Source organism: Oncorhynchus kisutch, linkage group LG18 (assembly GCF_002021735.2).
Source record: "Oncorhynchus kisutch isolate 150728-3 linkage group LG18, Okis_V2, whole genome shotgun sequence".
Taxonomy (NCBI): Eukaryota; Metazoa; Chordata; class Actinopteri; order Salmoniformes; family Salmonidae; genus Oncorhynchus; species Oncorhynchus kisutch.
In genome coordinates this window covers 35,963,227-35,984,497 of record NC_034191.2, presented here as the reverse complement: position 1 = coordinate 35,984,497, position 21,271 = coordinate 35,963,227, and the positions used below count along the sequence as shown (strand labels likewise).

The 21,271-nt window shown below is 43.9% G+C and overlaps 1 protein-coding gene across 2 annotated transcripts in view; it reads left to right on the top strand.

Moving 5' to 3' along the window:
• The window catches only part of LOC109909025 (tyrosine-protein kinase BAZ1B-like), a 28,185-nt gene extending 7,784 nt beyond the window's left edge, over nucleotides 1-20,401 (top strand). For both annotated transcript variants that reach the window (XM_031795923.1, XM_020507880.2), the window contains 13 exons: nucleotides 118-1,636; nucleotides 2,687-2,825; nucleotides 3,059-3,204; nucleotides 6,219-6,333; nucleotides 6,485-6,583; nucleotides 8,148-8,328; nucleotides 8,578-8,763; nucleotides 9,480-9,627; nucleotides 13,333-13,480; nucleotides 13,776-13,894; nucleotides 16,596-16,729; nucleotides 17,314-17,420; nucleotides 17,705-20,401. In XM_031795923.1, coding sequence (XP_031651783.1) covers nucleotides 118-1,636; nucleotides 2,687-2,825; nucleotides 3,059-3,204; nucleotides 6,219-6,333; nucleotides 6,485-6,583; nucleotides 8,148-8,328; nucleotides 8,578-8,763; nucleotides 9,480-9,627; nucleotides 13,333-13,480; nucleotides 13,776-13,894; nucleotides 16,596-16,729; nucleotides 17,314-17,420; nucleotides 17,705-18,311 — 3,648 coding nt within the window. In that variant the 3' untranslated portion in view covers nucleotides 18,312-20,401. The remainder of the gene's footprint in view (nucleotides 1-117; nucleotides 1,637-2,686; nucleotides 2,826-3,058; nucleotides 3,205-6,218; nucleotides 6,334-6,484; nucleotides 6,584-8,147; nucleotides 8,329-8,577; nucleotides 8,764-9,479; nucleotides 9,628-13,332; nucleotides 13,481-13,775; nucleotides 13,895-16,595; nucleotides 16,730-17,313; nucleotides 17,421-17,704) is intronic.
• Nucleotides 20,402-21,271: the final 870 nt, after the last annotated feature.

The window sequence follows — 21,271 nt, the reverse complement described above, 5'->3', positions numbered from 1 at the left end:
TTTTTTGCTGGCTTAGTGGTTTTCTAAAGAATCAGAGGATTTGTTAGATGTTCAATTGAATTTGCATATTTAGTCTTGCAATGGATTGAATCAATAAAGCATCCATTTATTTTGTAGATGAAAATGAATGGCTCGCCTCTGAAGGTAAAGAACTCCGGAACCCCCAAGAAAAGAGAGGGTGGGGCTTCTGTACTGTCCTCCCCCAAATCCAGCAAAAAACCTGGAGACAAGAAATCTGCTACTGGCAAAAAGACCCCCGGCAAGAGCGGCCAGAAGGCATTCAAAAAGGATGAAAAGGGTGGAGGTGCCAAGAAGCCCAAGATGAAGCAAATGACTCTGTTGGACTTGGCCAAGAGCCCTCATTCCGCTGGAAGCCCCAAGAAGAGAGCCCGGAGCACCGGCCCAACCCCCAAGCTTGGCAAGTCCCTGCACCCCATGGCCCTGCATCTGCTGCGCTACTACAAGGAGCACAAGGGCAAGGAGGACAAGAGGAACGCCATGTCCTGTCTCATATCCAAGGCGGCCAAGGCCCTCTCGCCTGAGGACCGGGGCCGGCTTCCTGAGGAGCTCTGCGATCTTGTCCTGAAGCGCTGGGAGTTGCTGGAGCATAAGAAGAAATGGGCGGCCATGAGCGAGGAGGAGAAGCGGGACGTGATGAGGAAGAGGCGTGAGGAGATCAAGGAGAAGCTCCGGGAGAAGACTAAGGAGCGGCGGGAGAAGGAGCTGCAGGTGCGCCGTGAGCAGCAGCGCCGCTATGAGGACCTGGAGATCGAGGGCGGCAAGGCACTGCCTGTCTTCAAGCTGGTCGACATGCCAGAGGGCCTGCCCAATTCCCTGTTCGGAGATGTGGCCATGGTGGCGGACTTCCTCAGCTGCTACGCGGGCCTGCTAATGCCCGATGACCAGTACCCGGTGACGGCAGTGGCCTTGATGGAGGCTCTGGCTGGGGAGAAGGCAGGTTTCCTCTACCTGAACCGTGTGCTGGTGGTGCTGCTGCAGACCCTGCTGCAGGACGAGCTGGCCGAGGGCTACAGCGAGCTGGACATGCCCCTGTCGGAGATCCCCCTCACCCTCCACTCTGTCTCTGAGCTGGTGCGCCTGTGCCTGCGGCCGTGTGACGCCCACGGCGATGACTCGGGCTCCGGGGGGGATGATTGGGGCCCCCTAGGGGGCTTCGACCAGGTGGTAAGCAGTGAGTTCCTTGAGCGGCTGGAGGCGGTGGAGGTGTTCGAGTTGACGTCAACGGAGAAGGCCAGCCTGCTGGTGGCACTGTCTCACCGCATCCTCATGACCTACTCGGTGGAGGACCACGTGGACTCCATGCAGCAGCGCTCGGCCGAGCTGTGGAAGGATAGGCTGGCCTCGCTCAAGGAAGTCAACGACCGCAAGCGGGCTGAGAAGCAACGGCGCAAGGAACAAGCTGATGTCAAAGGCGAGGAGGCTGCCAGTGGCGACACGCCGTCAGCCACCACCAAGGTGGAGAAGAAGAAAGAGGGTAGCACCAAGAAAGAAGTGAAGGTGAAAGCAGAGCCGGTGGCCGCGGAGCCGGAAGACATGATCAGTACGGTTAAGAGTAGGAGGCTGATGTCCATCCAGGCCAAGAAGGAAAAGGAGGAGCATGACAGACAGAACAAAGGTAAGGACAGCTGGACATGTAGATCATTAGACTGGGCCAGTTTTCCTTTTCCTGGTGAGGAAATACTCCCTATCATTAGGCAACAGTAAACATGTCGTCCCCACAAATGATGCAGCGCCCCTTTGAGCCAATCAGTGTAATTTTTTAAATGCCAGGTCTCTATGGCAAGAAGCATCATTCACTCAAGTTTTGTCAAAATTCAGCCAGTGGTGTTTTGAGTTTGTGGGTAAGCTAGACTCCTGTCCCAGAGCATGTGTGCCAAATTTCATCACTGAGTCAAACCGATCAAGAAATAGAAACATGTCCGTTATAGCGCCACCGTGTGGTCGATATGATTGTTCTTGCATATGTTGTTTCTTGAGTGTTTTCAACATGTGTACCAAATGTTGTTACAATATGAATATCATTGACAGATTTATATGCATTAGTGCCAGACCACGCACACATGAATGTTTATTGGTCAATAGCGGCCATGTTTTTAGGTACTAGTCTGGAAAATATTGCTTGATGTGGCATTGTCCATAGATGCCACAGCAAGTTTCTTGCAGATTGGTCATTCAGTGGCAGAAGAGTCGCGGGGAACTCTTTTTGAATTTATAAAAGAAAAAAAGATGGGGGAAATGGTGGAAATTCCATGTCTGACCTTATGAGTCTGTTGAGGCAAATATGTTCCTTGTGAGGAGAGGGACCTATGTTCCAAATGTCATGATTGTAGATCAAACGGTGAGGGGCTTGACCTTTCAAAGTTTGCATTTTCAATCTGTTACAGCGCCATTATCTGGCCATTTTGTAAATGCCACATCTCTATGGTAAGACTCATCTTTCACACAAGTTTCGTTAATGGGGCCAATGCGGTCTGATGTCTCGTGTGACTAACTTATTAACAGACGGAGACAGATCCACAATCCTCACCCCGATTTTCATTGTGGGGGACAATTAGAAAGGATAAGATAGCTATGGTTGAGTCCAGAGTTGCTTAGGTGATTTATGCAATGGCAATGGTCTGTTATGAATGAGTGCCGGCTCAAATTCTGTTTTGTCTCCCCTCAGAGCGTATGGAGAAAGAGGCGGAGGAGGAGCGTGTCCGCAAGCAGAAGGCTGCAGCGGAGAGGGCCTTCCAGGACGGCATCGCCAAAGCCAAACTTGTGCTGAGGAGAATCCCACTGGGAACTGATCGAAACCATAACAGGTCAGCATGCACAATTCAAAGGTTCACAATATGTTTAGGTGTTTTATTTACAGTCAACTCTTGATACATGCACATAGTGCTCTGGTTTAGTGCATGCATCCTCAACGGTCCCAAGACATTGGATATATTAGGAATCGACAACTATGTAAACCGTTTTACCACATACAGTTGATGCAGGTCACTGTTGGTTTATATTACCATCGGTATTGACCCGCCAACTCTTTGTGTGTTAGGTACTGGCTGTTTTCTGATGTTGTGCCTGGCCTGTACATAGAGAAGGGCTGGGTGCACGACAGCATTGACTACAGTTACACCCTCCCCCTGGAAGAGGCTACAGCCGAGCCTGAGGACGAGGAGGCTACCAAAGAGGAGACTAATGGTAAGTTCGTACACTGTCATCACAGCTGAGAGTCTGCAAACCTTAGTACTAGTACACCTTATGCTCTTCACTAGCTATGTTTAGTGCCTCATGTCCCAGAAGAGTAAATAAATATACATGACAGAAAGGACACAAGATCATTTTGAATAACAAAACAAGCACTCGATCATGTAGAAACTATTGTTATGTGGAATCATGAGTCTAAATACAAAGTCTGGAGTGAATCTGACAAATGGTTCATGAGGAGAAGATGCTTGCAGATTTTGAACATTAGCGTTACATATGCAAAGAATTAGTTGTTTTAGATGTCAATACGAAATTCGGTGTGGTTTATCTTAAGGACATCCACGATAGCGATGACAAGTTGATGGTCCAATGTTGAGTGGATTTACACTGGTTTTAAATGGACGCATCAAATAACTCTTGACCATTTCTGTAGTTTCTCAAACTATGTTAAGACTTGTACCATGGACCTACATGTAATTTGGTTATTTTGGTCATGAGAAAAAGTATTTGGTAGTATTTTTAGCATATGTGCTGATTTGCATCTACTGGTATAGTGTGGCAATCTTTGAATACATCAACTTTATTTTCTTAAACTCTTTAGACTATTGTGATGAGTTAAAAGGCCAAAATTTGAGTAAATCTGACTTGGTCCCTGAGGTTTTTTTAATGATTATTTGGAGCATTAGCGTTACATCAAAAGGTGAATTGTTAATAGTTATTTCTTAAGATCTCAGTGCCAAACTTAGTTTCAAGTTGATAGGCCATCGTGGAGTGGATTTACAAAGGCTTTCAATGGACACGTAAAATCTGCTTTCCTTATTTATTAATAACTCAGCCATCTCTTAACCTAAGTCAAAGTCTGGGTGTGTGGTCGACCTCATCTCTGCTCTCACATCCAACCTGGATCGATGTTTGGTTTTAATGCAGACGAGCACTAAATCCAGTTTCACACAGACATGAGCTGGCAAAGGGTGCCATAGGTTTTTATGGTCAAATCATGACTTCAGTGATCTTCAGGTCAGAAAGTTCTCGAAAGAGGTCTGAGATTCTGAGTTGTAACTGTTCAAAAAAAAAAAAAATTTTTTATATTTTTATTTTTATACATGTTCCCAGCTGTCTTGAACACACTGAAGTTGGAGATTTCCGAGTTTTGAACGTGGCATTAATGATCAAAATGAGACGGCAGAGTATTCTCTTTGAGTCAGGAACCTAAACACCTGCATGCTTGTGTTCAGTTCGTTCAGTTTCCCAAGGAGACACATTTTATTTTCATAGAAAGTGACCAAAGTTCCTCTCTCAATGTGAAAAATCTCACGCGACCCCATTTTTATATCGGGTGATCCCTAGTTTGGGAATCGCTGTCTTAACCAATCCCTTTGTTTTTCTCAAACAAAGTTACAGGGTTCGTACGTCATGAAAATCCTTAAAGTAATGGAATTGGAAGAAAAAAAATCCCATCAACTTCTCCGTTGCTCGCAGAGAGATACTGTCGGACATTGCAGCAGCAGTTAGGCCTATATATAGCCTGTAAAATATGATAGAGAACAGACTAGGTAGCCAGTTAAAAACGTATATTGTACCCTGTAGTTAACTGTTTAGCTGCAGTTAGCATGTATGTTTTCGTCATGTTCCAAAAAAGAATTCCACTGAAACTTGCGAATAAGGCCATATAAAATTGATTAATTTAAACCATTATTTTTTGCAACACACGATTCACTTCGCCATTGTATTAGTTGGGATTAGTTAGTATTAGGGGGTTAAAAAGATTAGCTGTAGCTTTTCTTTTTTCAACTTGTTTTGTCAATACTTTCAGTTGATTTGGGCATCCAATGTATGGGACATGACAAATCAATAGATGTTAGTCAGCCTGCAAAGTAAACACTTCTAAGGTAGCTAAGATCAAAATGACTACCCTAAAAGGTACATTTTACTGAAAATTTGTGGGCTTGCTTCAGCTGAATAAAAAGATTTGTAGCCTACCATAGCATTTGATCTTTAATGTATTAAATTCGTGAATTATTTCAAAAGGCATAATGTATTTGGTTGCAATGTTATACATGACAGCTAGTGGATGTGTAGGCTGTTATTCCAGTACCCCTCTGTTTGAGCAGAGCCTGATCAAAAGCCTGCAGAACTAGTAGCTCTCCAGACTGAGGGTTGACCACATGTGTTTTATACAGTTGTCTAACTGGTATTCTACTTTGAGGAGGTTAAAAAGATTAGCTGTAGCTTTTCTTTTGGAATATGTGGCTTCAACTTGTTTCTTAATACTTCCAGTTGATTTGTGCATCCAATGTATGGGACATGACAAGTCAATAGATGCTAGTCAGCCTGTTAAGCCTGGTTTAAGTGCCTTGCACAATGACAGGAGATGCTACATGGGATCAGAGAGCAGCCTCTGTGTCAATACCACATGACACATACTTTTTTTAAACGTAGAAGTCATGATATTCCATATGTCAAAAATGTGTATGAACCCTGAAGTTAAGAGAATTTAAGTAAATTCTTTTCAACATTTCCAAAATGGAGGAAAATCAACCTGAGTGACCTTATGGACCCTTGAGGCAAATTTGTTCAGCATTTAAAAGACGCCTACATACAAAGTTTAGTCTCTAGGGCAAACAGGGCGACTGATATGAGGATTTAAGTGAAACCGCTTATAACAGTACCATTCTTTGCTAAATTACTCATGACCCTGTAGTTTCTGTTGGGCAACTTAGGAAAAAAATGTTAGTTATTTGAACATGTCAAGTAAGAAATAAGAATTAAGAGAATAATATAATCACTTCTGTGAAACCTATAATATTCTTGATATTCTTAATATTATTAGTTGTAGTAGTTGCAGCATTAAACCTGGGTCGTATTCATTAGGTCACACCGTAGAAAAACCCAGTGCAACAGGAAAAACAAAAATAAAGCTATTCTTATTGGTCAAGTTCAGAGAGTCCCTAACTTTCTTTGCCTTTGTGCCTACTGAACACGACCCTGTTCTGTTTCTGGTCCTGCAGATGTTGAGGAGGACGGTGGCAGTCTAGATGGTGCTCTGAGCGAAGGAGCCCACCAGGGGGCGCTAGCTGCCATCTGCATCGAGACCACCACTCCCAACCAGGGACAGAACCTCTGGTGAGAAACTCACTGACAGATGATCATTGGTTGACTTGATAACCAAACAGATTAGTCGTTCAATAACAATGTTAAAACGATACTTACACCGGGGATCAGATTATATTTGTGCTATGGTATATTATGTGTTTACACCACGCTTGTGTTGAAGGTTTGTGTGTGATGCTCCACGGGAACTCGATGACCTGGTGGAGAGCCTCCACACGCAGGGTGTGAGAGAGAGTGAGCTGAAGACCAAGCTGCAAGTCAGGTGAGGAGACATTTGCCTTATATTCCACATACCAAGCCACTGCCTGTTCACCCCGCTATCAACCAGAAGGCGAGGTCAGTACAGGTGCATCAAAGCGGGGACCGAGAGACTGAAAAACAGCTTCTATCTCAAGTCCATCAGACTGTTAAGCAGACATCACTAACATTGAGTGGCTGCTGCCAACATACTGACTCAAATCTCTAGCCACTTTAATAATTAAAAATTGGATGTAATAAATGTATCACTAGCCACTTTAAACAATGCCACTTTATATAATGGTTACATACTAGAGGTCGACCGATTATGATTTTAACGCCGATACCAATTACTGGAGGACCCAAAAAAGGCCGATGCCGATTTAAAATAAAATGTACATGTTTTTTAATTGTAATAATGACAATTACAACAATATTGAATGCACACTTATTTTAACTTAATATAATACATCAATAAAATAAATTTAGCCTCAAGTAAATAATGAAACATGTTCAATTTGGTTTAAATAATGCAAAAACAAAGTGTTGGAGAAGAAATATACCCTGACTCTGTTGCAAGGGAAGTGTCACAATTTCCTTAGTTAAAAGAAATTCATGTTAGCAGGCAATATTAACTAAATATGCAGGTTTAAAAAAATATATACTTGTGTCTTGATTTTTAAGAAAGGCATTGATATTTATGGTTAGGTACACGTTGGAGCAACGACAGTCCTTTTTTGCGAATGCGCACCGCATCGATTATATGCAACGCAGGACACGCTAGATAAACTAGTAATATCAACCATGTGTAGTTAACTAGTGATTATGATTGTTTTTATAAGATTAGTTTAATGCTAGCTAGCAACTTACCTTTGCTTCTTACTACATTCGCGTAACAGGCAGGCTCCTCGTGGAGTGCAATGTAAGCCAGGTGGTTAGAGCGTTGGACTAGTTAACTGTAAGGTTGCAAGATTGAATCCCCGAGCTGACAAGGTAAAGAAATCTATCGTTCTGCCCCTGAACAAGTCCATTAACCCACCGTTCCTAGGCCATCATTGAAAATAAGAATGTGTTCTTAACGGAGTTGCCTAGTTAAATAAAGGTGTTAAAAAAAAAAACGATATCCGATTGTTATGAAAACTTGGATTAATCGGCCATTCCGATTAATCGGTCGACGTCTATTACATTACTCATATGTATATACTGTACTCTATACCATATACTGCATCTTGCCTATGCCGTTCGGCCATTGCTCATGCATCTATTTTTATCTACATATTCTTATTCATTCCTTTACACTTGCGTGTAGAAGGTAGTTGTTGTGAAATTGTTAGATACTACTGCATGGTTGGAACTAGAAGCACAAGCATTTCACTACTCGCGTTAACATCTGCTAACCATGTGCATGTGACAAATAAAATTTGATTTGACCTTCCACCAATTCATTCACTCACCCAATGACTGCTTTGTGAGCGACGCCACACTTGATCTAGTCCTATTTATGCAAATGGCCCAGTGTTTTTCCTGGTTAGATTACATGGATCAGGTTTATGTGTGTGACTGACTGACTGGGTGTTGTACGCTGACAGGTACCAGGACATCCTCCACTCTATCAACCTGGCCCGCAAGGGGAACCCGGGGCTGAGGAGCTGCGACGGCCACCAGGAGCTGCTTAAGTACCTGCGCAGCGACGTCATCGAGGTGGCCTCGCGCCTCCAGAAAGGCGGCCTGGGTTACATGGACGACAGCATGGATGAGTTTGAGAGAAAGGTAACTATTTATTCACACAATCAATTGACATGTTTGGAATCAGGAGTTTATCCTGATCACATATCTGGTCAGGTCATATGGGCAGGAAAAACGAATGGCCATACATATTATTTTGTATCTACAAACTTTTCAAGATTTTCGTCAATGCCCATTTACCTGTATTTGTCTTTGGGCCTTGCACATCCAGAAGAGTATGACCTCTGAACTTGACCATTCCCCTCTGACTCCTGTCTGTCTCTGTGTGTTTAGGTGCGTGACCTGGAGAACCTAAAGGACTTTGGGGAGTGCGTCATCACCCTCCAGGCTTGCGTCATCAAGAAGTTCCTGCAGGGCTTCATGGCCCCCAAGCAGCAGAAGAAGAAAAAGCAGGAAGGGGAGGAGAGCAGGAAAACTGAGGAGGTGGATGAGGAGAAGAAGCTGGCGGAGGAGGCAAGGGTGAGTAATACCTATTTTAGACAGAACATGTTATGTTACCTGTAATTTAAAACAAGACAACCCCTTTTCAAACAGCCCCTTTTTTTTTATCACTTTCTTACAAGTAGCTCTGGCAGTGTAGGCCATCATTGTATATAAGAATTTGTTCTTAACTCACTCTCTCCATTTTTTTTTTTGAATAACCCCTTTTATACATGTCAGTGCGTAACTGGCAATTGGAAGAGGGATGATTAAACCATGGGGACTGTTTGCAATTCAAACTAGGAAGGTGTTAAACAGTAGTGTTATTGAATTTACCTGCATTACCAGTCTTTTGGTTACAGTGTCATGACTAGGTCTCGAGGTGGGTTGTAATGTACCTTGTTTTTTTTTACCCTCTACCTCGTTCAGATATTAACACAATGTGGTATGAAGAAGATGGCATGGTTAACAAAAGTGGGATATGTGTCTGTATATGAAAGGGGTATTACTGACAACTGGTCCTGAGTCCGATGTTTCTTCATCCTGCTATTGGTTAAGGATAGGATTGAAGCTAGGGTAATCTGATCCTTGATCTGGTTTTAAAGGGCTTCTACCCCAAGCTGTATTTGAGCTTATGGAGGACTGTCTTTTCAACTCAAATAAATGTTTTAAAGTGCACTTTAAACACAGTTCTGTAAAAATCGATACAATAAAAAAAAGTTATTTAAAAAAGTAGTAATTTGTCTGCCGTGCAGGTGGCGACGGCAGTAGAGAAATGGAAGACGGCGATCCGCGAAGCCCAGACCTTTTCCCGGATGCACGTGCTGCTGGGCATGCTGGACGCCTGCATCAAGTGGGACATGTCGGCAGAGAACGCACGCTGCAAGGTGTGCCGCAGGAAAGGTGGGTGATCCTCAACGTCCTGGAGCTGTATGAGGGAGTCCGAAACTGATGTCAATGGAAAGGAAAGGCCAATTAGTAAGAAACCATTACAGATGGTGTCCTAAAAGTGGATCTAATTTTAACACAAGTCGATCAGAGGTAAATAAAAACAAAAAAAATAAGGGGGGTGGGGGGATTGTTGGTTGCACATCGTGCCCCAAGAAAACCTTTCTCAGTATTGAGTCAGCTATACCAGCATTTCCCAAATTCGGTCTCCCCCCCCCCCGGGGTGCAAGTTTTTTGCCTTAGCACTACACAGCTGATTCAAATAATCAAAGCACGCTGATGAGTTGGTTATTTGAATCAGCTGTGTAGTGCTCGGGCAAAAACCACAATATGCACCCAAGGGAGACCCCAGTACAGAGTTTCGTTAAACCCCTGATTTATAATAAAAGCAGTTGACTGTCATTTTCTGCCTGTTGGAGATAATCCACCTGAGTAAGGTGCTGTGAAGACTTCGGCTATCCACAAATCACCTTGCATTCCACTCAAGCCGGAGTGTCAATCTGGCCCACGAGGTGGTTTGAGTAAAACATTTATAAACAAAGATTTTAGGGGTTTGCTGGCCCCTGCACTAAAGGAATCTTTGCAGTAAAAATGAGCAAATCTGTTCATTGCCTTCGAGTCAAACCTCTCGAACAGGCAGAAAGACATGATTGACTAATGTATAGAGTCTTTGAATGACTGAAGTGGAGTTGCTATGTGACGTTATCAGCTACAGTTGAAGTCAGAAGTTTACATACACTTAGGTCGGGGTCATTAAAACTCATTTTTCAACAGTTTGGGGCCTCCCGGGTTGGGCACTGCATCGCAGCGCTAGCTGTGGCACCAGAGACTCTGGGTTCGCGCCCAGGCTCTGTCGCAGCCGGCCGTGACCGGGAGGTCTGTGGGGCGACACACAATTGGCCTAGCGTCGTCCGGGTTAGGTAGGGTTTGGCCGGTAGGGATATCCTTGTCTCATCGCGCACCAGCGACTCCTGTGCCGGGCGCAGTGCACGCTAACCAAGGTCGCCAGGTGCACGGTGTTTCCTCCGACACATTGGTGTGGCTGGCTTCCGGGTTGGATGCGTGCTGTGTTAAGAAGCAGTGTGGCTTGGTTGGGTTATGTTTCGGAGGAAGCATAGCTTTCGATCTTCATCTCTCCTGAGCCCGTACGGGAGTTGTAGCGATGAGACAAGATAGTAATTACTAACAATTGGATACCACGAAAAAGGGGGTAAAAATAAAAACTACAGTTTTGGCAAGTCAGTTAGGACATCTACTTTGCATGACACAAGTAATTTTTCCAACAATTGTTTACAGACAGATTATTTCACTTATAATTCACTGTATCACAATTCCAGTGGGTCAGAAGTTTACATACACTAAGTTGACTGCCTTTTTTAAACAGCTTGGAAAATTCCAGAAAATTATGTCATGGCTTTAGAAGCTTCTGATAGGCTAATTGACATAATTTGAGTCAATTGGAGGTGTACCTGTGGATGTATTTCAAGGCCTACCTTCAAACTCAGTGCCTCTTTGCTTGGCATCATAAGAAAATCAAAAGAAATCATCCAAGACCTCAAAAAAAAAGTCAAGTCTGGTTTATCCTTGGAAGTGATTTCCAAATGCCTGAAGGTACCACGTTCATCTGTACAAAGAATAGTACGCAAGTATAAACACCATGGGACCATGCAGCCGTCATACTGTTCAGGAAGGAGATGCGTTCTGTCTCCTAGAGATGAATGTACTTTGGTGCGAAGAAGTTCAAATCAATCCCAGAACAACAGCAAAGAACCTTGTGAAGATGCTGGAGGAAACTGGTACGAAAGTATATATCCACAGTAAAACGAGTCCTATATCGACATAACCTGAAAGGCCACTCAGCAAGGAAGAAGCCACTGCTCCAAAACCGCCATAAAAAAGCCAGACTAGGGTTTGCAACTGCACATGGGGACAAAGATCATACTTTTTGGAGAAATGTCCTCTGGTCTGATGAAACAAAAATAGATCTGTTTGGCCATAATGACCATTGTTATGTTTGTTGGAAAAAGGGTTAGGCTTGCAAGCCGAAGAACACCATCCCAACCGTGAAGCACGGCGGTGGCAGCATCATGTTGTGGGGGTGCTTTGCTGCCGAAGGGACTGGTGCACTTCATAAAATAGATGTCATCATGAGGAAGGAAAATTATGTGGATACATTGAAGCAACATCTCAAGTTAAAGCTTGGTCATAAATGGGTCTTCCAAATGCACAATGACCCCAAGCATACTTCTAAAGTTGAGGCAAAATTGCTTAAGATATTGTAGTGGCCAACACAAAGCCCTGACCTCAATCCCATAGGAAATTTGTGGGCAGAACTGAAAAGGCGTGTGTGAGCAAAGAGGTCTTACAATCCTGGCTCCGTTTCACCAGCTCTGTCAGGAGGAATGGGCCAAAATTCACCCAACTTATTGTGGGAAGCTTGTGGAAGGATGCCTGAAACATTTGACCCAAGTTAAACAATTTAAAGGCAACGCTACCAAATACTAATTGAGTGTATGTTCCCAGTGGGTATGTGATGAAATAAATAAATGTTGAAATAAATAATTCTCTTACTATTGTTCTGACATTTCCCATTATTAAAATAAAGTGATGATCCTAACTGACCTAAGACAGGACATTTTTACTAGTATTAAATGGAATTGTAATAAAAAATTATAAAATAAAGTTTAAATGTATTTGGCTACGGTGTATGTAAACATCTGACTTCAACTGTATGTGTTAATCTTTGCTGTAGTAAATGTATTACCTGATTTAACCAGTTGCGTTATTGGAACCCATTCTCTCTTCCAATAACAGCCTGTACTCTCTCCAGGGACAGGGCTGAGGCCTCCTGTCCTCGTGCTGCGGGACATGGTTAGCCCCAGTCCCAGGCAGGGCAGGTGGATGAGCCCAGAGCAGGGACAGAGTAGTGTCAGACAGGTGCAGGTGTACCACATGCTGCCACAAAGCCACACTACAGGTGAACTAGCAGTACGATACTACAGTATAAGGCCCTGTATAAGTATTGGTAATATAATTACTATAAGTAGAAGTACAATACTCAAGGCCATGTGTGACAACACACTGCTTTCTCCTATCCATCTCAACACACTGCTTTCTCCTATCCATGTTGCTGATCTTACATTAGCAGAGATGGTGTATTGGAAACCTACCCAGTGATTTCAGGTTAGACATGGCTTGTAACCTTATCTTGAACTACAAATATTTGGGAATGAGAGACATTTATATAGGTTATAAATGATGATGATGAATCCTTGTTTTGGTAGAAATAATGGGTGTGCCCTTATCCCTGGGGGTTTGACCAACTGTCTCATTGTAAGTTGGGCCCTAGCCAAATGAACTTTGATGTGTGATGGCAGCTTCTTGGCTCAATCCCGTATCATCCACTACTCCTTGTAGGTGTGGGTCCTGGGCTGTGAGGCATGCAGCGCGGACATTGTTTGCTCAGTTGTAGGTTTTGCACGCACACTCCATACAGAGAGGCTTCTCCTTATTTAATATAACTTTTGCTGGTCTTAGTGACTTCAGACAATTAAAAATGTATGTATAGAGTTAATGACAGTGAAAGGCCTAAACTATTTACTAAGTCTGCGATGATGATGATGATGATGATGATTTTTCTCCTCTCCATCCTTCCTTCAGGTGAGGATGACAAGCTCATCCTGTGTGACGAGTGCAACAAGGCCTTCCACCTGTTCTGTCTGCGCCCCGCCCTCTACCGCATCCCCCAGGGGGAGTGGCTGTGTCCTGCCTGCCAGCCCGCCGTGCAAAGACGCTGCTCCCGCGGAAGGTAGGGTTCACACGATAACACACAACACCTCACTGGAGGATTAAAGACTTAGCTGTGTCTAAACTTTCTGGTTCTTCGTCAAACTTGACAATTAAGCTGTTTCAATCTAAAGGTGGTACTGTAGAAGCCACTAGGAAAATACTCTAGTGTTTTATTATTTTACTCCACTGATGAGCCCCCAAATCAGCCCCTAGTTTCAAATGTTCTTCCAAACTTACGGCGTGTAAAGAAAAGCCTGTTTTGCTATTGGACGAACGCTCTTTAACAGAATGCTGATGGCTACTTGTTGTTCCAGAAACTACAATGAGGACACTGAGGAAGAGGAGGATTCTGAGGACGAAGAGGAGTCTGAATCCGAGGACTCTGATGAAGAGGATAAGGAGGATAATGATTACAAGGCCGTGGGCCACAGCTGTGAGTATTATTGACCCCAGTAGGGACCCTTACTTACCATAACCCAATGTAACAGTACTGAGTCTTGCGAGTCTTGCCAATAGATTTTGAAGTAGATTTAAGTCAACTTTAACTTTGCCACTAAGGAACATTCACTGTCTTCTTGGTAAGCAACTCCAGTGTAGATTTGACCTTGTGTTGTAGGTTATTGTCCTGCTGAAAGGTGAATTTCTCTCCCACTGTCTGGTGGAAAGCAGACTGAAGGTTTTCCTCTAGGATTTGCCTGGTCTTAGCTCATCTCATTTCTTTTTATCCTGAAAAACTCCCCAGTCTTTTCAGAGATCAAGCATACCATGATGCAACCACCACCATGCTTGAAAATGAGGCAGTTACTTAGTGATGTGTTGGATTTGCCCCAACCATGAGGCTTTTCATTTAGGCCAAACGGTGTGTTCCTTTGGTGTGATAATAAAGGACGCTTTGTTTTGGAATTTTTTGTATTATGTACATTTGTAGTCTTCTTTTCACTCTGTCATTTAGGTCATTATTTCGGAGTCAAATTCAAGCTGCTTTATTGGCATGAAAATGGTGTCAATATTGCCAAAGCAACAATGTATACATTGTAATAAAATTATAACTTATAATAATAAATATGTTGGTAGTTAATAATAAAATAATATATTAGAAATGTAATCACTACAACGTTGTTGATCCATCTCAGCCACCCCTGTTTTAAAATCACCTGCTGCCTCACGGAGACATCCCTGAGCAGTTTTCTTCCTGTCCTGCAGCTCAGAAGGACAACTGTGTCTTTGATGTGTCTGGGTGGCTTAATACATAACCCAGTGCATAATTATTAACTTGACCATGCTTAAAGAGCTATTTTAATGTCTGGTTTGTTATTGTTAACCATTTACCAATCACTGCCAGTTTTCATGAGTTGAATCTGTGCTTGAAATTCAGTTCTTGACCAAGGGACCTTATGTACAGTGCCTTCAGAAAGTATTCCCACCCCTTCTTCCGTTTTGTGGTTACAGCCTGAATTTAAAATGGATTACATTTAGATTTGTCACTGGCCTACACACAATACCCTATAATGTCAGTGGAATCATGTTTTTTGACATTTTTACAAATGAAAGGCTGAAATGCCTTGAGTCATGTGTTCAGCCCTTTATGGCAAGCCTAAATACATCCAGGAATAAACATTTTAAAAAAGTTAAATCACTTAAGTTGCATGGACTCACTGTGTTCAACAGTAGTGTTTTAACAGGATTTTTCTTATGAACGCATCTCTGTGCTCCACACACACAATTATCTGTAATGTCAAGCAGTAAATTTCAATGCCTTTCAAAGAAGGGCACCTATTGGAAGGTAGGTAAAAACAAAAAGGTAGACATTGAATATCCCTTTGAGGATGGTGAAGTTATTAATTACACTTTGGATGGTGTATTAATACACCCAGTTACCACAAAGATACAGGTGTCCTTCCTAACTCGGTTGCCGTAGAGGAAGGTAGCCCCTCAGGGATTTCACCATGAGGGCAATGGTGACGTTAAAACGGTTAGTTTGTTTAGTGGCTGTGATAGGAGAAACTGAGGATGTATCAACATTGTATTTACTCAATAATACTAACCTAATTGACAGAGTGAAAAGGACACCTGTACAGAATGCAAATATTCCAAAACAAGCTTCCTGTTTGTAACAAGGCAGTAATACTTTTAAAAAAATGGCAAAGCAATTAACACTTTGTATTCAGGACAAAAAGTTATGTTTGGGGGAAATCCAATACAACACGTTACTGAGTACCACTCCATATTTTTCCGCATATTGGTAGCTGGATCATGTTATGGGTATGCTTGTAATTGCTAAGGACAAGTTTTTCAGGATAATAAAAATAAATCACAGGCAAAATCCTAGTGGTAAACCTGGGTCAGTCTGCTTTCCACCAGACACTGGGAGATTAATTAACCTAAAACACAAGGCCAAATCTTCACTGGAGTCGCTTACCAAGAACACAGGGAATGTTCCTGAGTGGACAAGTTAGTTTAGACTTAAAGGTCCTGAGTGGGAAGGGCTTGTAGTGTAGCAGGGGTTTTACATAGATACTAGGGCCCAGACTTTCTCCTGTCCTGACCAGAGAAAACTGAACAGCCCGAACATTTTACAGATGCAGAGAAAGATGGGAATGGCAGGAATGTGGTGCAGTATTCTGAGCTCATTCTCTCCCCTCTTCATTGTCTGAGTGTCGTTGTCCCTTTTTGATCTGGTGGGCTTTTCACCCCCGGCTTGGCTGACGGTATGTGGCAGAGTGATCCTCTGTGAGTTTAGGCCTGCACGTAAGGTAACCACACACAATTGGGTTTGGAAGACCGGTGGTTATAGTGCTGCCGTAGCAGGTCGTTTTTTCCCCCCCTGCAGATCTGGCAACATAACATTGCAAACCAAACTGAGGGAGGATTCGGCCCAGTGCATTTTGAGGTCTCTTGACTTCACATAGCTCCCTCCCTCTGAGAAGTTGGGCTTGTTGATGAGCCTAGTTGACCAGAGATTTTTTAGGGTGTCTATTAAATAAATAAAAAATTAATCTGGATGTTTTAGCATTTTACTTGTCATTATAGCTTCACCCCTATTCTTACAGTTCATACAGGTACAACAAATGGCTGATTGAAATGTTTTTCTGATGGTGTCGGTGTATATTTAACTGGACTCTTCTGCTTCCCAGTGAGATCAAGGAAGAAGACGAAGAACTCTAAAGCATTGAAGGCGACCAGTAAGCTGTCTAAGAAGCACTCTCCCCCCAGTAAACCCAGCAAACAGAGGGCCGCCCCTAGCAGTCCTGCAGACATCGACGAGCTGGTGAGAACACACACCCTATGGCTCATGGTTAGAAAGACTTTGGTCTGACCTCCCGAGTGGTGCAGCGGTCTAAGGCATTAATACAGACCCGGGTTCGATTCCAGGCTGTGTCGCAGCCGGCCCGTGGCCGGGAGACCCATGCGGCTGTGCACAATTGGCCCAGCATCGTCCGGGTTAGGGGAAGGTTTGGCCGGCCGGGATGTCCTTGTCCCATCGTTCTCTAGCGACTCCTTGTGGTGGGGCCGGGCGCATGCACGCTGACTTCGGTCACCAGTTGTACGGTGTTTCCTCCGACACATTGGTGCAGCTGGCTTCCGGGTTTAAGCGAGCAGTGTGTCGAGAAGCATTGCGGCTTGGCAGGGTCGTGTTTCGGAGGATGCATGGCTCTCGACCTTTGCCTCTCTGTATGGGAGTTGCCGCGATGGGACAAGTCTGTATATACCAATTGGATTCCATGAAATTGGGAAGGAAAAAAGAGTAAAGGGAAAAAAAGTGCCAAAAAAAATTGGCTTTAGTAAGCCAGCTTCTATGCAGATAACTTGACCCCTTGCCAATACTAATATGGTGTGTTTGGTTTGCTGCAGGTGCGTCAGAGCTCAAAGACAGGTGTGCGTCGGCAGGCCCTGGAGCTGGAGAGGAGCGAGGAGATCCTGCAGAAACTGGTCAAATTCCGCTACAGCTGGCCGTTCAGGTGAGACTGATGCACTACTAGTCTGTTAGACTGGCATGCAGTTAAACATTTGTGAAGCTGGGAAGTGTCTCCTGAAAGTGTTTCAACTATGGCTTGACTGTCACAACTAACTTTGGACTTGTACTCCTTTCTCAATGTAACTACATACATTGACACTAACTATATATAAATATCAGACCGTTGATTAGATTCAGTGTAAGATTCCATGGAAATAGTATCAAGATATATAGATCTGAGACGGTAGACCTGACCCCTAACCTCCCTGTCTTCTCTCCTCGCTCCAGAGAGCCGGTGTCAGTAGAGGAGGCGGAGGACTACTTTGACATCATCTCCAGCCCCATGGACTTCCAGAGCATGCAGGCCAAGTTCAGCGAGGGCCAGTACCGCCACGCCCAGGACTTCCTGGAGGACGTCAAGCTGGTGTTCTCCAACGCCGAGGAGTACAACCAGACGGGCAGCTCGGTGCTCTCCTGCATGGCCAAGACGGAGCAGAGCTTCACCCAGCTGCTCCACAAGCTGCTACCCGGCCTCGGCTACCTGCGCCGGCGCCAGAGGAAGAGGGTCAGTCGGACCCCTCAGGACGAAGAGGAAGAGGAGACGCCCAAGGTTCGGAAGATGCCGAATGGGAAAGGCAAGGTGGGTCGGCCCAGGAAAGTAGTGGTGGAGCAGAGGAGAAAGGAAGAGGAGGAGAGCGAGGAAGAGGGCAGCGTGAAGAGGAAGAGCAAGCGGGCGGCGGCGGCCACGTCCAGCCGGAGAGACTACCGAGAGCAAGAGAGTGATGGCGAGGAGGGCGGCAACCGGAGAACTCGGCAGCGGGGGGGCGATGGTGGGGATACTGACGAGGAGAACGGGGCCAGCCACCGACATTCCAAGCGGCAAAAACGTTCATAATGAAGTCCAGGGTGCTTCTTGTGTTTGTCTTTTCAAATTTCTGCCCCTAAAATGAAAACAGAACACCCCTCCCAGTTCTGAGGAAATGGGACTCAACTTCTCAGATGGAGTTTATTGTGTTTTTGGTTTTATGTTAATATTTTTGAGTAAAAAAAGAAACTGATTTATATTTGTAATGCGATTTAATATTTGGTGACTTTTTTTCAAACAGACATTTACATCTAAGACGAGAGGATTTGTCAGAGCTCTTTGAGAATTTTAATTTATCCCCCCCACACCTTACATTCTGGTCATCCTCCCAGGTTTAAAGTTGTAATTTAGCTTCTGTGCGGCTTGGGCTGTGAGGGATGGGCTGTTAACCGTTGTCCAGGAAATAACAAATTTATGTCGATGTACAGTCCTCATTCTCTGGTTTTGCTTTTTGATGTGACTAAACACTGGCCTTTGGGCAACCCAGCTGTGCGAGGGCACCAACGCCCTTGGTGTGTGTGTCTGAAGTCTTCCTTCAGGCTACGCACCAACGGCCTAGCCATCATTCTGCCTAAACATTTGAACCATACAGATAATCCAGGTTTTTACGTATGCAATTCAGTTTCCTGTGTTGACAATGAAAAGACCTATTGTAAAAACAACGGTACATTTTAACACCCCTCTTTCTCCAGAGGACTCTGTTCTTGTTGCAGTGTCTCATTCCTGGTCCACCGCGTTGCCCGACCTTTCACCTCCAGAATGTCCTCAAATTCAGTAGTTGATTCCCCTTAAACTCCGCCCTGTAGTTCTCTCCCTGTAAAATTAGGGCTGCCTTTTGTGGTAGGGCTCTACTGTCTCATTGACATTATAGACATTTATTATTTTAAACCACAAATTCAAGCATAGCCATGGTCTAAATGCATGGAAATGTGTTTTGTTGACTTGAAAATGGGATTTTCATGATTTGTTTTGTTGCACATTTTGGCCCGAATTGATTCAAAGGAAGTGTATGAAATACTTGCGAGCGATAACCACTTCCTTCCTCAAAGATTTGTCAGCGGTCATCTTTATGCCGTGTCATCAATACAAGGTCTGGTTAGGTTCTAGTCCGATGTTGGCGATCTGTGTGTGGAGGAGGGTTTGTGGACCATGAGCCGGATTGTTCGGTTCAAATCCTTCAGGTTATTACCATTTGCTTCAAACTCCTTATTGTGTATGTTTCCATTCATTAGCACCAGGTGGTGCTATACTCCTGCACTTTTAACCAGCATAGTGCAAGTCATGGTCCCTTGAGAACCTCTTGTCTTGTTCATATCCTTTCCTTCAACAACCTCATGCACATTCTACTGTGGAGTAGGTGTTTAAAAAAAACTTCTCCCTCGCTAGTGTGTGTACCCTGTACCATAATCGAACCTTGGAGAGCGCTATGGTCCTTGAAGTAATTCTCAGATGGGGTGTTGGGGTATCTATTTACAGAACACCGGTTAGGTAGTCATACAATGCAGATGTCTTGACTATGACCTGTCCTGTATGTGCAGTTCTATGCAGTATGTTAGTGCTTTTCTAACACTACTGTCATTGAATTGTCAAGCCTATGATCCGATTTTTAATTTGGTACTTATCATTTGGGCAGTTTTAAAAAGCTCCTTTTTTTATTTGTACTACTTGAATCCTGTATCTGAGATGATTGAAATGTAATTTTTGGCTGTTCAATTACATTGAATATTTAGATGGAAGAGCAGATCTAAAGAATTGCAGAAGTGACAGCCCTCCTCAGTAAAATTCCTGTTGTAAATACTTTCTTTCTTTCCGGAGGAACTAAAAGTATTTTACACTTAAAAAACAAAACAATTTATCGTCGCGACTGGGGTCGGGATTGGTTGGACAGGTGTGGGGCTCACATGTAAAGAATCTCCCCCCCCCCTCCCCCCATATTTTTTTTTAAAGGATATGGGTATGAAGTTTAGATCTCCCCTTTGTTTTGAGGTTAATAGTATTCCCCCAGCCATCACTGCCAATGGTAAACCTGCTAGAGAATTGCCAGTGGGGAGGAGTTAGCCATGGGACCGCAGGCTGACGTATGTTTTCTTTACTTTTTAATAAAACATCATACAATGGTATCGCTTTCTACTGTCTTGCTTATTTCTGTCATCTTTATTCTTTGTGGTTGGTTTACCTTCCTCGGTTGAATGCACTGATTCTAAGTTGTCTGCTTAATGACTGAAATGGAAATGTTGATAAAGGTCCTGTGCATCGTGAAAGATGGTTACAACCCAGTACATGTATGCTTAGTGGAGAAATGAGTTTGAAGATGCCTTGTGGAATTAAAGCTGTTCCCAGTCATCTGAGGGGGGACAACTTTGCCTGAAACTGTCCTATTAAGGAAGCTTTTGTGGAGTCAAGTGAAACTCTGTCTCGGGTTTCATTGCCTTGCCGTGACGGCTGGAACACTGTCGTGGGGGCTTCAGCAGTCTGTCTGCTGTCGGTCTCTCTGGTCCGATCTCATTGGGCCTGTACTCTCTCACACGGAGAACATGCCGTTATTTTAATTACAGACACTTGTGTTGTTCTTGGACCTCTCCGGAGGCACCAGGTAATTATCCCTAGTCACTTGCGAGGCACACAGACTCCAGACTTTCCACTGCTGCATGGAGGGAGGGAGGGAGAGGGCCTGCGGCAGGTAGGGGCTGCTGTGGAGTAGTTAAGGAAGTGACAGCTCCTCAGTTTCTAGTTGGAGACTCAAGAATGGTTAACCATACAGGGAATTATCCAGACATAAAATGTTGTTTTATACTCATCATTGATACTATATCCAAATTGAGTGTACAGCCAGTACACATTATTTAACCTCTGTCCCAGTGCTTGGGAAGACCACTGTTGATATGCTTCAAGTATTCTGTATCTGGTATGGCTCATCATGGCTTCTGTTTATATTCGAGACGCGTTGTCCAACCTCCCTAAATCCTTTGGGATGTGTCAGTGGATCTGAA